The sequence below is a fragment of the Pipistrellus kuhlii genome, unplaced genomic scaffold (genome assembly GCF_014108245.1).
Source record: "Pipistrellus kuhlii isolate mPipKuh1 unplaced genomic scaffold, mPipKuh1.p scaffold_m20_p_4, whole genome shotgun sequence".
NCBI classification, from domain to species: Eukaryota; Metazoa; Chordata; class Mammalia; order Chiroptera; family Vespertilionidae; genus Pipistrellus; species Pipistrellus kuhlii.
This window is the reverse complement of record NW_023425540.1, coordinates 56,956,165-56,971,400: the sequence shown is the minus strand read 5'-3', so window position 1 is coordinate 56,971,400 and position 15,236 is coordinate 56,956,165. Positions and strand designations below refer to the sequence as shown.

The 15,236-nt window shown below is 36.7% G+C and overlaps 1 protein-coding gene across 7 annotated transcripts in view; it reads right to left on the bottom strand.

The window, feature by feature from the left end:
* Positions 1-15,236, bottom strand: part of MAN2A1 (mannosidase alpha class 2A member 1) — a 142,770-nt gene that overhangs the window by 114,350 nt on the left and 13,184 nt on the right. For 6 of the 7 annotated variants that reach the window (XM_036411391.2, XM_036411394.2, XM_045571837.1 and 3 more), the window contains exons 2-3: positions 9,242-9,496; positions 6,040-6,184 (exon numbers count right to left, since the gene is read on the bottom strand). The exons of the other annotated variant lie outside the window; for it this stretch is intronic. In XM_036411391.2, the coding sequence (XP_036267284.1) occupies positions 6,040-6,184; positions 9,242-9,496 (400 nt within the window). The remainder of the gene's footprint in view (positions 1-6,039; positions 6,185-9,241; positions 9,497-15,236) is intronic. 7 annotated transcript variants of the gene reach the window in all.

Here is a 15,236-nt window from a genome sequence, read left to right as displayed (position 1 = left end):
TGTTTTTAAAGAGGTGTTTTATTCTAAAATATTTTTTAATTTTATTTTTAATTTAAATTCTCTATTGTTTAAAGTCTTACAGAATTCTCCTTCCCCCCACTCTTGAACTCTTCCTGCCCACCCCCAACCCTCAGCAAATGCCCTCATGCCCCCCCCCCCAGACTTATTCTAAAAATTTTTAATTGGATTTATTGGGATGACATTGATTAATAACATTAGATTTCAAGATCTGTTTCTCACCTCAGGTAAAGGATAAAGGTCATTAACATCTTTTACTATCTTTTACTAAGACAAAAAGATTCAATTGTTATTACAGTTAGGAATAGTTATTAAGGATGTCTTCTCACAGAACAACATACTCACTACAGTGCAAATTAAACAAATCTAGAAGGCAGAAGCAATCCTTGCCCTTGATGAGGTTGACATCATCTGTTTCTAGTATTTAAAATTACAACATTTGTTCTAAAGATATTTTTTAAACAGAAAAATGTAGACAATGTGAAGAAGGGAGTTAAAATCGTGAACCAAGGTTAAATATTTCAGAGTCAGATTCCTTAATTCGTTATCTTATGTAACTAAATGAGCTCTCCTGTGTGCTGGTTACTGTTCTAGGCATTAGCCACGCAGTGGTTAATAAAACAAAGTCTGAGTCCTCATTGAACTTACATTCTATTGAGGAGACCCAGAAAAAAATGCTATAAATATTTACATATATCGCTGGGACCGGTTTAGCTCAATGGATAGAGCGTCGGCTTGGGGACTGAAGGACCTGGGTTCGATTCCGGTCAAGGGCGTGTACCTTGGTTGTGGGCATATCCCCAGTAGGGGGTGTGCAAGAGGCAACTGATTGATGACTCTCTCTCATCGATGTTTCTAACTCTCTATCTCTCTCCCTTCCTCTCTGTACAAAATCAATAAAAATATATTTTAAAAAAAAATTAAAAAAAATAAAATAAAGAAGTATTTAAAAAAATATATTTACATATATCTATATGGAAACCTGTGTGTGTGTGTGTGTGTGTGTGTGTGTGTGTGTGTGTGTACAGTATGAGAAAGCTGTTCAGGGGCATGGAGGTAGGTCAGAAAAGGCCACACATATATGTAGCAATTATGACATGCCAACTGTAAGCTAGGCAATGAGGATAGAATATAATAGAAGACACATATCTGCCATTATAGTATACTCATGTGGGAGATCCAGATAAACTAACAGGAAACTATTCTATTGCCACTACCTATATAAGCCTGGAAGATTGGTAACACCCTCATCATGAACAGTGGCACCAACTTTCCAGGGTTATTGGAGGCATTAGACATTTATACTAATAAAATATTTGGTATAGTGCCTAGTAAACTGCTAATTTTATTATATTAAGTGCCCATGTTGTAGATAACAAGAATGAGATTTATGGAAATTGAAGATAGCAGCAAGGGGGAAATGATAATAAAGGCCTTTAAAAATAAAAATAAAAAAGGGAAGAAAGTTGAGTTCACATGAGGACCTACAAGGTACACTGCAAATTGTATTTATAAAACTACAGAAAATAGACAATGGAATCACAACACACACCCAATTAAGTGGCAAGAATTAACTATACATGATTGACAGAGAAAAGATGAAAGAATAATCAATTTACTACAAGTGGCTCTGCTGCTATTTCACTCACCAAGAGAATATTTCAGAGTGAATGAGGTTTATATTGTAGAAAAAATATCTATAGTCTACAGGTAGTCTCAGATCCCATACGTGAAATTTAAACACATCACCTCACTGAGTGTCTGATATAGAAAACAAAACAAACAAACAAAAAGACAGCCAAGGGTCCTTGTGACTTTGATTAAATTGAGCTTTAAGCCAAAACCAGTTTGGCTCAATGGTAGAGTGTTGGTCTGTGGACTGAAGGGTTCGATTCCAGTCAAGGGCATGTACATTGGTTGCGGGTACATCCCCGGTGGGGGGTGTATAAGAGGCAGCTGGTCAATGTTTCTCTCTCATTGACGTTTCTAGCTCTCTATCTCTTTCCCCTCCTATCTGTAAAAAATCAATAATATATATATATATATATATTTTTTTTTTAATTGAGTTTTAAAACTTAGCTACAGAAATTCTCTCCCTTTCCCTCTCCCTCTCCCTCTCTCCCCCCACCTCCCAGACCTAGCCTTTCCTCCCCATCAATCAGCAACCTCTGAGGCAGCAGAAGCCTGGACCTGACTATTAGTCACACGATCTGGATCTCTGGAAGACTAAAGACAACATTTTACCTAAGTTTTGTTTCAGTTCCTGAGCCCTGAGTTGGAACATCTGGCAACTTGCTCATGAGACCAGACAAAAAAAACACCAGAAAAGACCCCAAAATTCCCCAAGACCTGAAGAAATAATCACTCTTTATTTCCCCTCAGGAAAAACGATTTTAAATAAAATAATTTCCGAAACTGGTTTGGCTCAGTAGATAAGAGTGTTGGTCTGTGGACTGAAAGGTCCCAGGTTCAATTCTGGTCAAGGGCATGTATATTGGTTGTAGGCACATCCCCGGTAGGGGGTGTGCAGGAGGCAGCTGGTTGATGTTTCTCTCTCATCGATGTTTCTAGCTCTCTATCCCTCTCCCTTACTCTCTGTAAAAAAATCAATAAAATGTAATATATATATATATATATATATGTATATATATATATATATATATATGGTACATGCAATGAACCTTAATATTCCAAGAAAAAAAATATTTTAAATATAGTATTACCAAAAATAAATAAATAAATAAATATAGTATTACCAAAACTATACTAACAGTATAATATCACAAAAGTTGTAGGGAATATTAAAAATCTGCAAATAATGGATTATTTCTATTATATTCTAAAATATTTTTTTCTTTTGGCTCTTTTTTGTTCATCACTTTATGATGTTCATTATATTCCACAAATAAGTGACATCGTGTGATATTTCTTTCTCCAACTGCCTTGTTTTGCTTATCATAATGCCCTCTAGGTCCATCCATGATGTTGCAAATGTTAAAAGTTCCTTTTTTTTTATAGCAGTGTGGTATTCCATTATATAGATGTACCACAACTTTTTAATCCACTCATCTGCTGATGGCACTTAGGCTTTTCCAAATCTTAGCAATTGTAAACTGTACTGCTACAAACATAGGGGTACATATAACCTTTCTGATTGTTGTTTCTGATTTTTGGGGATATATTCCTAGAAGAGGGATTACTGGGTCAAATGGGAGCACCATTTTTAATTTTTTGATGAAACTCCATATTGTTTTCCACAATGGTTGCACCAGTCTCCATTCCTACCAACAGTGCAAGAGGGTTCATGTTCTCCACATTCTCGCCAGCACTTGTCATTTGCTGATTTGTTGAAGACAGCTATTTGACAGGTATGAGATGGTACCCCATTGTCATTTTGATTTGCGTCTCTCTGATGATTAGTAATTTTGAGCATGTTTTCCTACATCTCTTGGCCTTCTGTATGTCCTCTTTCAAAAAGTGTCTATTGAGGTCCTTTTTCCATTTGTGATTAAATTAGTTATCTTCCTTTTGTTAAGTTGTATGAGTTCCCTGTAATTTTGGAGATTAAACCCTAATCACATATAGCATTGGCAAATATGTTCTCCATTTCAGAGGACTATCTTGTTGTTTTGTTGATCGTTTCTTTTCTGTGCAGTAGCTTTTTATTTTGATATAGTCCCATTTGTTTATTTTCTCCTTAGTTTCCATTGCCTTAGGAGCTGTATCAGTCAAGACAGTGCTACGACATAATCTGATATTTTGCTGCCTATGGGTGCTTCTAAGATTTTTATGATTTCCCGTCTTACATTTAAGTCCTTTATCCATTTGGAGTTTATTTTTGTGTATGGTGTAAGCTGGTAGTCTAGTTTAATTTCTTTTGCATGTATCTATTCAATTTTCCCAGCACCATTTATTGAAGAGACTGTCTTGACTACATTGTATGCTCTTGCCTCCTTTGTCAAATATGAGTTGAGCATAATGGATTGGGTTGATTTCTGGGGTTTTTGTTCTGTTCCATTGGTCTGTATTTCTTTTCTTGTGCAGTACCAGGCAGTTTTGAGAACAGTGGCTTTGTAAAAATGATCACCCTTGCCTCACCTCTAACAGAATTGGCTTCCAGCATGACACCAAACTCCTAACCCACATGCCATTGATGAGTTCAGGCTTTTGAGCACTAGCTTCCTCTTCTCCAGGATGGCACTATTCATCAATAAAATAGCCAATATTTTTCCAATGCAAATTTACTATTTAACCTAGTGCTATTTTGATTAGATGTGATTTTCATCACCTTTTGCACTTAATTCATAACCAACTCCTGCTTAAAATGCTACTCCACCTGTATGATCTCCATTTTACAGATATGCAAATAAGCATGTCCCCACGGATACCTGAGCAATACATAGTGGAGTCTATGATGCCTGCCTCTTTCTTCCTGACTCAAAATCTGTATAGTCTTTCCATGATGCCCAGCCATCCCTAAGTTTGGATTTAAGGGAACAGGCTAAGATTAAGGAGCAAGATGATGCAAAACATGTAAGGGAAAAGTTAATAAAACTAATAGGTATCTGGGGGGGGGGGGGGGGAAGGAAAGAAAGAAAGAGAAGAGAAGAGAAGAGAAGAGAAGAGAAGAGAAGAGAAGAGAAGAGAAGAGAAGAGAAGAGAAGAGAAGAGAAAAGAAAAGAAAAAGATAAAGACATTATGACCGAAGACAGAGAAACCAGAAACTAATGGATAGTAACACTCATCACAAATTTCCAAAAAACAATACAGATTTCATGTTTTATACCACTGTGCTTACTAAAACTCAAGTATGCTGGCAATTCAAACATTTCAGTATCCAATTTCTATCTCCCTAACTACCTCTCCCAAGCAAAGATGTATACATGCGCATATACGTGTACACACACACACACATATTCCAAATCATGAGTCTAGTCTAGACACTAACCTGTTAGTTCTGTTATCTTAGAAAGAGAAAAGAATACATGACAGTAAATGAGTGGAAAAGAATACAAGTAGGAAATGAATGTTGGGAGTAAAGATAAAACTTTCAAAGTACTAAAAGAAAAGTGTTTCCTTTGATAGTAATGAAATTGAAAAACTGTAAAAAAGAACAAATAGAAGTATCAGTAAGTCCTTTCAAACAAAAAAGTGTCTTTGAAAGTACATTCCAAAAATGTATTTCCAAATACATTCATTGGGCATTTACTCTGTGTCTGTGTATTCACACTAACAAGTACCTTTGGCAAAGTAGAGAAGAGCATACAATGAAGTCAAGAGAGTCCCTTCAATGAATGGTGTTGGGAAAATTGGACAGATACATGCAAATCATAAAAACATTAAATCATATTTCCCATTGTAATTTTAGGATTTCCACTTACCTTAGGGGAAAATAATCCCTGGCCCCAATAAAAATCAAAAGTCATCATATGGAACAATTACAATAATGATAATGATAACAGTTAATTTTTGGTCCTGTACCATGCCTTTAGATTTCACCCTATGAAGTACTTTATCCTGATTCTACCTGCAAAAAAACTTACTCTTAGATTAGGTAATTTACCTAAAGACCTAACATTTTGGACATGATGAGGCTGGGTCTCACCCATGTCTGTCTCTTAATCATTTTGTAGTACTACTCCATTTTAAAGACTCAAACTTTCCCATGTGCATTCTGACTTTTTAAATGTAGAATTTATGGGCACGAAATAATTCTCCCATGTAGGATGCGACACTAAGTAACTAAAACGAATGATCAGTGCCTTAAATGAGTGCAACTTTTGCCCCCCTTCTTTGTGTTACTACTATTTCATACTGCACAACTTTTATCTTTAAATGGTACATAAATTAAGCAAGTAAGAACTCAAAATACAATGACATATAAAAGAAATATGATATTGTTTAAAGTCAGGGAACATTTCTCAAAAATTTGAGAAGTGGGTGCTACCAGATTCTCATTAAACTAGTCTGTGCCTACAGGGGGTTTAATAACTTCTAGTGTTTTTGAAGTGTAAATTTTACCTGGATCATTATGGGAATGAGGCACCACAAAGACTTGAAGGGGCTTAGTGTCCCAGTCATTAAGTTTATAGGTAATGTCAAATCCTTGTTTCCAAACACCACCATCTGGATTGTCAAAAGGAATTAAACTGTAAACATCCAACATCTAAAAATATAAAAGACAAATAAAAGGTTTAATTATGTATAACCATTATTTATTTAAACTTAATGCTAAAAAATATTTGTTCAAAAGTACTTATTGTTGTACTTCAAGTATATATTTTATAAGATAAAACTATTTCTGTAGACATGAAGGGTTCAAGGCAGAAAACATTTAATCACTATTCAAAGGCTTAAAATGATACTTGGATTACATAACTATTCTGATTTGATTAGTAACCCTCTTCCCCATCTGCTTCTAATAAAAAAAAATTTCATTCAATTCCTCCTCTCCTGCTTTATTTCCAATACAATTTAATAGGAATAGATAATAACTAAACAGCAAAACAAAAAAATGATTTACTGAAAATAACTTTTTACTACGAGTTGTCATTATTTTATACTCAATCTCTTATATTTTAAAATCTGTATCTTAATGAAAATGCATCTATTTCTATTCTTTCATTTAGCATAAGTTATGTTTACCTTTTTCTGTTCTAAAAACAAAACTACAAGGTTGACTAGGTTAAAAATGGAAGAATATTTTTAAATTGAGATTTAGCTTTTAAGTGTTCAGATGCTTTCTAAGTTTCCAATGCAGCATTCCTTCTACATAAAATATATTTTGAACACAAAGGAAAAATTATTGCCCCCCCCCCCCAAAAAAAAACCTTAAAAACTTTTATTTTCCATACTCTATGCTACTAATATGACAACACAAAAACCCTTTGGTAAAATTTCAACTATGTAAAAGTTAAATCCATATATATATGGCTAATATGCTAAGTGTCCGACCAGCTGGGTAATGACATCACATAGCAATGCCCAGCTTCCTCTCCCTAGCAACTAGCCTCCTTGCAGTTCTTCAGCCCAGGAACTTGACTTGCTTTATAGCCAGTTGGAAAGATTTCACTCTGTAACCAAATATCTGTGAAGCATTTTCCTATGCCTCATCTCATTTGATCCTCAATGAAGTCCTGGAGTAGGCAGATAGGAGACTCAGTGGAATCCCTTTTTCTTTTCATTAGCCGGAAAACAGAGATTTAGAAAGCTTAGAAACTTGACCCAACTAAAAAGAAGTAAAAAGTGGTGGACCTTGAAAATGACTTCAGGTTTTCTCACTGCACAGAATATAGTCAAACACTGCTGCAGTTAAATATTTTACCCTTTGTTCTCCCTGCATGATCTACAATAATAATCTTCTTCGTGTTGATATTTACTGCTGTGGTGCTAACAATTACCTGAAAGAGAAGTTGGGGTCCTTCACTGGGCTGAAAAAGATTAGCTAAATCAAAAAGCAGGTCTAATTAAGTAAGTTTATTCTATATCTATAAAAGACTAAGGTGACTTGTACATGCACAATACATATAAAACTTTTGCTGGCGACAATCATACAAGTGTGTTTTGATCTGTCATTGTCAATTGTGAATTTGGTATAGAGAAAGGGCGAATAGCAATATTAAAATATTTCTTCTAATTCATTTCCTTTCAGTGTGCATGAATTTGTGTACTGGGCCAATAGTTAATATGTAAATGAATTAGAAAACTTTTTTAAGATATCAAATTACATAAAAGTGAATACAAGTATTTTAAAGCAATAATATATTTCTCACTTCAGAATTTCTGACTTTAATAAAATAAAATACAATGCACTAAGGATAAGTCAACCAGCTGGCCCAGGGAGGATGTGTTAGCAGTCTCTGCTATTTCTCCCAGTTCTTTCTTTAGTCTGCAGATTTCCCAGATGTGCTGCCTCCCTCTGCCTGCATTCCATGGTTGCTCCTACCTTCTTTCTGTCCATCCCAGATTTAGACCCACCCCTACCAAAAAGTTTTTTGTTCCTCTTTAAAAGGAGTGAATTAAAACCTGAACAAAGCCAAGCCTCACAGAAATAGATATATCCCTTCAAAGCCCAGGATAGGATCCTAATCCTAACTGAACCTGGCCACCCATTACATGATGAGGCTGCAGGCATAAGGCCTGGCCAGCCAAACTTCCCAGTTTCCAGCTTGGCCTGGGAGCCATGTCCTCGAGATTATATCATATTATCTGTCCCTAGAAGTTAGTAAAAATTCCTACTTAGAAGCCAGGACACAGCCAACTCATTTAATCCAACTTTAAAATATTCACTTCATAGGGTCCTGTCACAAAGTTCCAATTTCTGGTCTAAGGCATAAGGTTAAATCTATAGCTCTCTGCTATTTTGCAGAACTAAAAAATATGAGTACATATTCAAAGCCTAAGAAAGGCAAAAGTTCTTTCTTACCTAGTCTTCAACTCGACTGTCCTCTAGAACAGTGTAATCAAAAAGAATAATGCAAGCCAAATATGTGATTTTAAATTTTGTAGTAAAATGGAATAGGCAAAATTAACTTTAATGATATATTTTATTTTAGACCAATACATTCAAAATATTACTATCTCAATATGTAATCAATATGAAAATGAACAAGATACTTTATAGATTATTTTTTCATACTAAATCTTCAACATTTTGTGTGTAAATTATATTTCAAGCACATTTCAATTCAAACTAGCCACATTCCAAATTTAGTAGCCACATATGGCTGCCATAATGGACAGAACAACTCTAGAATATTTATCTTCCTTCTCATAAAGGCATATTCAACAACAAAAAAAAAACAATCTAAACCTACCCTATGCGAAACCTATAATGTATAACATTGATATAGTAAGAGGAAGGCTCTTCTTGTACTCTCCGAAGGAAGGTAGGAAAATTTCTTTGGCCAAATTTAAACCTTTAAAGGTCTATACCTGCTAAAAAAAAAAAAAAAAAAAAAAAAAAAAAAACAACAACAACAAAAAACAAGACTGAAGAGGTATGCAAAATGGCCACATTCACAAAGTATAAAATAAAAAAATTAGAAGCACAGAATTACTGAATTTTATCACTAAAAAAGAATATTAATGATCATGTAATTAATCAAATCACAGAAACTAGAATCCAGAGAATTTAAGTAACTTACTAAGTAAGAACAGATACCAGATCAAATCTAAAAAAGCAAAAACAAACCTACTGATCATTAACAAATGCATACATTACCTGCACATCTGCATTATGACTTCTGCTTTGTGAAGCAAATAGACAGTCTTCAGGGTCAACTGTGAGGGACTTTTTCGATGGCAGAAAAGGTGAGCCAGCACGTTGGCTGAAATTGCCTTGTGAACTTTTTGGCCCATCCTCCACAGACTCACTCAAATTGATGACCGAATCTCTAATATTTGAGATGATCTCATTATTCTCAGCTAGCAAACGCTCCAAATGGTCTATTTTTTCTTGTAACATTGAGAGCTGGCCCTATAATAAAAAAGAAAGAGGCAGCTATATGAAACTCTAACATAGCTCTGAGATACCCATATTTTTTTTTAAGTTATGTGCCTGTTCAAGAGGGCAGCCACTCACCCTTCACTTTTCACTTTTATAAGTGGGATTATAGAAAGCATTAAAAGCTGGATGGTTGAAATACAATTTATAGCATAAAATGTTCTTCATGGCTGCAATCTTTGTCTAATCATATTTTAAAAAGAACAACAGAGGGACAAAAAATATTTGGGGATATATTTCCTATTATCCCACACTCAGCCCTAAAATATATTTTGGTCTCTAAAATCACTAAGTATAGTAACTTACTATATTCAGGTATAAAATTTTAAATTTAACTAAAAATTATTCCAGTTATTGCCAAAAGTCAAAGAGTGACCTTTAAACCATCTCAATAAGTAACACTAGTGGACAATCCTAAATAAGAGCTATGATCTACAGAAAAATCATTTAGTCAATTGTAAATTTAGCCAGAAGCTTGGGGTGGGGGGGGAGGGGAACAACAACTAACTGACATGAACTATTCCCCTTCCCCCAAGTAACCTCACATTATTAAGTCATTTAAATTGGTTACACTACATTGTATAACTTTAGGTTTTTAATTATCCTCACATTAATTATAGAGGCTTGCTCTCTCTATAACATAAACCTTGCTATATAGAATAACACCTCAATTTATGAGAGCAAGGACAATCTCTGTCTTGCTCACTCCTATACCACGGGTCCCAAATACAGAGTAGATAGTTATGAATTTGCCAAATTACCTCATATTTCTGGAAAGCAACTATAATTCTTTAGTGAACATCCACTGGGCCAGGTATAATGATACATGCTGGGAAAGCAGGAATGCATAAGATGAGTCCCTATCTAAACACACACAAAAGGTGACACTGTAACTAGAAATAGCCTACCCTTTACCCCCAAAAGTTCACATTAGAGTTTAATAAAATAACTATATGGATAGTGAGCAAACAACTCTAGATACCCAAAAACAAAAATTATATCACAGTACAAGTAACAGAAAGACAAAAAGGAGGAAGGGGAAAGAGAAAAGAAGCTAAAACACTTAAATGTCCAAAAATGAAGGACTAGTCAATATCTAATATCACAAGACAGTTTTTAGGGACTGAAAAGTTAGAAATATATTTTTTAAATAAAAATATATGAGAATGTACTTTCAGGATATACAGTGGGGGGGAAAAGCAGTTTTAAAATAGTATGTATTAATAAAATAGTATATATGACATGATGATTCCCCTTTTGAAAAATAATACATATGGAAGGCCATAATTGAGATGGTAAAAACTAGTTATGAGCATTTCCATTCTTTAAAAAAAAAATGTTGTCGATATTAGAAAGAAAGCAAGGGAAGGGAAGGAGAGAAACATCAACTGCCTGCCTCCTGCACACCTCCTACTGGCAATTGAGCCCATAACCCAGGCATGTGCCCTAGCAGGGAATAGAACTGGCGAACTCTCAGGGCATGGAATGATGCTCAACCAACTGAGACACAACAGTGAGGCTTCCTTTTTTGTCTTGTTATGAACAGTTGTTGCTTTTGCAATGGGGAGGCTGAGAGAAACAAGGTTTTTACTCCCAGGTTACTAGCTAGCTCAATAAGGGAGAGAAGTCAACAGACTGCTGTCTACCAAAAGAAAGCCTTTCAGCAAACTGAAAACTGACAGACGTCTGAAGGGACAAGGGAAGACATTTTAGAATAAGGAAGGAAAAAAAGTAGCCAAAATTAGAAGCAAATTACCTTGGGAGGTGAGTAGGAGAGATAACATTGGAGATGAATACTCAAAGCCCTGACCAAGAGAAACAAGGAGCACAAGACAGACATGTACCTCCTCAGACTTCAAAGATGCTCTCATAAACCTCGCTACTTAATAGAGACAGGAATAGCCCCACACATATCAAAACTGCAGTCCTTTAAGATATCTGTCATCTCTAAGTGGGGTGGCATGTCTCCACAAGGTAGAAATCTGAAGCCTGTTCATCAGTGTACGTATACAGAAGCAGGAAGTGCAACATTTTAGCACAGAACTCATCCTGCAAGACAAGTCCCTAGTGAAAACCAAGACAGAGAATATATATCAGTTCATGACTAGAAATGGCAAAGCAAAGGAAACCTGATGATCAGTACATTACTAGTTCAGGGTTCAAAGAAAAACTAGTTGAACCATGTAGACTTCAGGTCAGCAAAGCTGTTGAGCAGTGTTATATATACTACAAGCCCTTTTTTATAAGCTCACAACGATGTTGGTTGAGCGTTTCTCCGAAGAAAGGCCATAGAGGACTCTTGACATAACCCAAAGTTTACCCAAAGAAGGTAAAAATATTTGAGAGGCAGGTACACAGCTGACTAATCTGTGCCTATTTTCCTAAACAGACATACTATCAAAGGCTATCTGAAATAAGAGAAAAACTTTTCTTCTCGCATTTATCATACCACCACAGACTGTGGCTTTTTGAAACCACTCCTGATGAACTGAATATTTCCAATGCTGAAGATGCAAGTCTACTTCAGTGATGCTTGCAATTTCTACCACAGCAGGTAACAACAGTAAATCAAGGTCTTCTTTCTGATTGCAAGCAGAATTAGAACATAATGACTTGTTCTGCCTATAGTAAACCTACACATCTCCATAAATAAAGCCTTAGCTTAGTCTAAAATATCACCCCAATAATATTGTCATAAGTATGTACAGTGACAGAAGCTTACTAGACTTGTGGTGATCACTTTGTAAGGTTTATAAATGTTAAATTACTATGCTGTATGCCTGAAACTAATATAATATGTCAACTATAATTCAAAATAAATTTTTGAAAATAGTAAAGGGAAAAAGAAATTTATTGCAATGAAAATTAAAAGTTGTGCTGGAAAGGCTAAAAATAAGTAAATACTACCACCTTAGAGTTTTGAAAGATGCCACATGTTTTATCAGACACTTAATAGTGTATAAAAGAATATGAGCACCAACTTTCTCCAAATCTTCCTGTACTTTCAGAAAAAGATAATTCTGGAGCCATGCACTCAGCAAAACTGCCTTTAACTCAACTAACACACACCGAGAAAGAACAGGGCTCCTTCCTGGTCCCATAACCAATGAAGGAGAGTATTATTAAAAATAAACATTATATGAGATGGATGTTTCATGAAAAAGTATCCAAAGGCTTCCATGTTGCCAAGCCTGATGAGCAGTCTTCACCTTATTCATAATCGCAAGAAGCACTTGGCACTCCTCCTTCCTAGAAACCGTTTCTTCACTGGCTCCCAGCACAACATACTCTTGGTTTTCCTCCTGCCAACTGTTTATCAATCTCCCTCTCTCCGCAGTATCTAAATTGTGAAGTTCTCAAGGTTAGCCCTTGAGCTCTCTGTCTGCTCTATGCTATCTTAAATTATCTCATCTATTCTATGACTTAAATTCCATATTTTTGTATTGATGTTTCCCACATTTATATCTTTATCTGAAACCTCTTCTCTGAAAAAAAGGAAGGAAGGAGGGAAGGAGGGAGGGAGGGAGGGAGGGAGGGAGGGAGGGAGGGAGGGAGGGAGGGAGGAAGGACGGAAGGAAGGAAGGAAGGAAGGAAGGAAGGAAGGAAGGAAGGAAGGAAGGAAAAACCGACCCATCTGTCCAAATGACTGACTTCTCTAGTTGGTCTGAAGGTTGTGGGTTATTGTTAAGCTGATTAACAAATGACTGACTTCTCAACTTGGGTTTGACACTTAAGTCCAAAAGAAATCTTCACACACACACCAAAAAAAAGTCTTCTATAGTCTTTAAGTCTTCGGTAAGAATTTCCACCTGGTCGGTTAACGCACTCCCAAAATCTTGTTGGCATAAATGATTTTCCCTCCCTAATCCTGCTCACACATTCAACCCTGCTCACACATCCTACATGCTCTTTTCATCTTATCTCCAAAATTAGAGGCCCGGTGCATGAAATTCATGCACTGAGGGGGGAGGGGGAGTGACCCTCAGGCCAGCCTGCACCCTCTCCAATCTGGGACAGCACCCTCCCCTGCTGGCCTGGTAACCCCCAACTACCTTCCCCTGCCAGCCTGGTAGCCCCTAAATGTCCCCCTCCCTCCCCATGCAGGCTTGGCCTGACCCAACTGTGCTCCCCTGCCAGCCATCTTTGACCACATGGGGGCAGCCATCTTGTTTGAGGGCATGAGGACCAATTTGCATATCGCCTCTTTATTATATAGGATATTTACTGAATCAGTTAACCTCCCTCCCTCTCAAATGCCACCACACTGGTCCAAGCCACAGACATTCTCTTCAGGCCTAGTAAAGCAGTCTCTTAACTGATTTCTCATATCCACATCCTTTAACCATGTCCTAATAAGATTTAATACTTTTCTTACATTCCAGTGTTCATTTATCAATATATTGAAAATACCTTGCAACACAATCAATAAGGATAACCCCCGAGCTGAATGTGTGCACACTACCTGTTCTAGCCACCAGAGCTGCCTGGCCTTCATCCCTAGCCCCTGGACTTGGAGGTGCCACTGAGGACCCTTGCAATCACTGCATATACTCTGCAACACTTGCCAAGTATAATACTACACAGTTGTCAATGCTGCGGCCTGCGGACTGAAAAAAAAAAAAACAAACACACACACACACACACACACACAAAAAAAAAAAAAACCACCCCCGAAATTGGTACCGTAATGCATCCCTGCACTGGGTGCCCTGCAGGCAAAACATAGGGTCACAGCATGCTCCAGCATCCCTCACCCACAAATGAAAAGCTTCCTGAAGTCTAGTTCAGGACATTTAAGCCGTTGTTTGTTGTGACTTATTACAGCAATAGAAAATTAATACACCTGGCAAAGAGTTGAACCAATATAAAGTTTAGGAAGTATTCTTACACTTAGAGTCCCTGTCAGAGGAAGCTGCCCAATCCCCATGCAAAGTGGAGAGCTTTGAGTCTGAGGAGCTAGGACCCTAGGCGTTGGAGCAATGGAGGATGAGACCATGCCACTTTTTATGCTGTTTCTCCAAGAACATATTTTGTTCCAACAAGGCAATAGAATAAAGGAGGCAGGAGAAAACTTTATGGTTAAAAATATTTTTCAGAGAAATAAACAGCAACAACTCATTTTGAACAGTTTGGGAGCTAATAAATAAAAAGTGTATTTAGCTGTTCTGGAGCAATGGAAGGACAAGTGGAGTAAAAGGCTACTGAAGTTATCTAGGTAAACACCTTCGTGCCTTGGGCCAGGATGGTAGAGGTGGAGAAATGTGAAAGCATTTGGCATTGATGAACTAGCAAAGGAGAGGGCAAGAAAAATGGCCTTTTTCTTGCTAAGGCAATTGGGAAGATGATAGGTAGCATTTCAGGAAAATAAATGCTGGGGAAGGAGCAGAGTGAGAGGCAAAGGTTCTGTTCTGGAGCTACTAGATAGTTCAGAGGTGTTATGAGATAGATATGCAAGTCTGAAAATCAGGAAAATAGATAAACTTGAGTGGCCAATATAAACATGAATTTAAAGCAGTGGGGATGAATGGCATTACCTAAGAGAGAGTGCACAGAGCTGCTTTTTATAATTGTAAAAGGCTCACCAGGCGATTCTCACACATCTGCAGTTAAGAACCACTGCATTAAAGCTAAATATAGGGACTGTGATTTGGTAAAAGAGCAGATGCTTTCCAATAGGGGTTTTTACCATTAGTGCAGTATTTCTAAGTCAGTC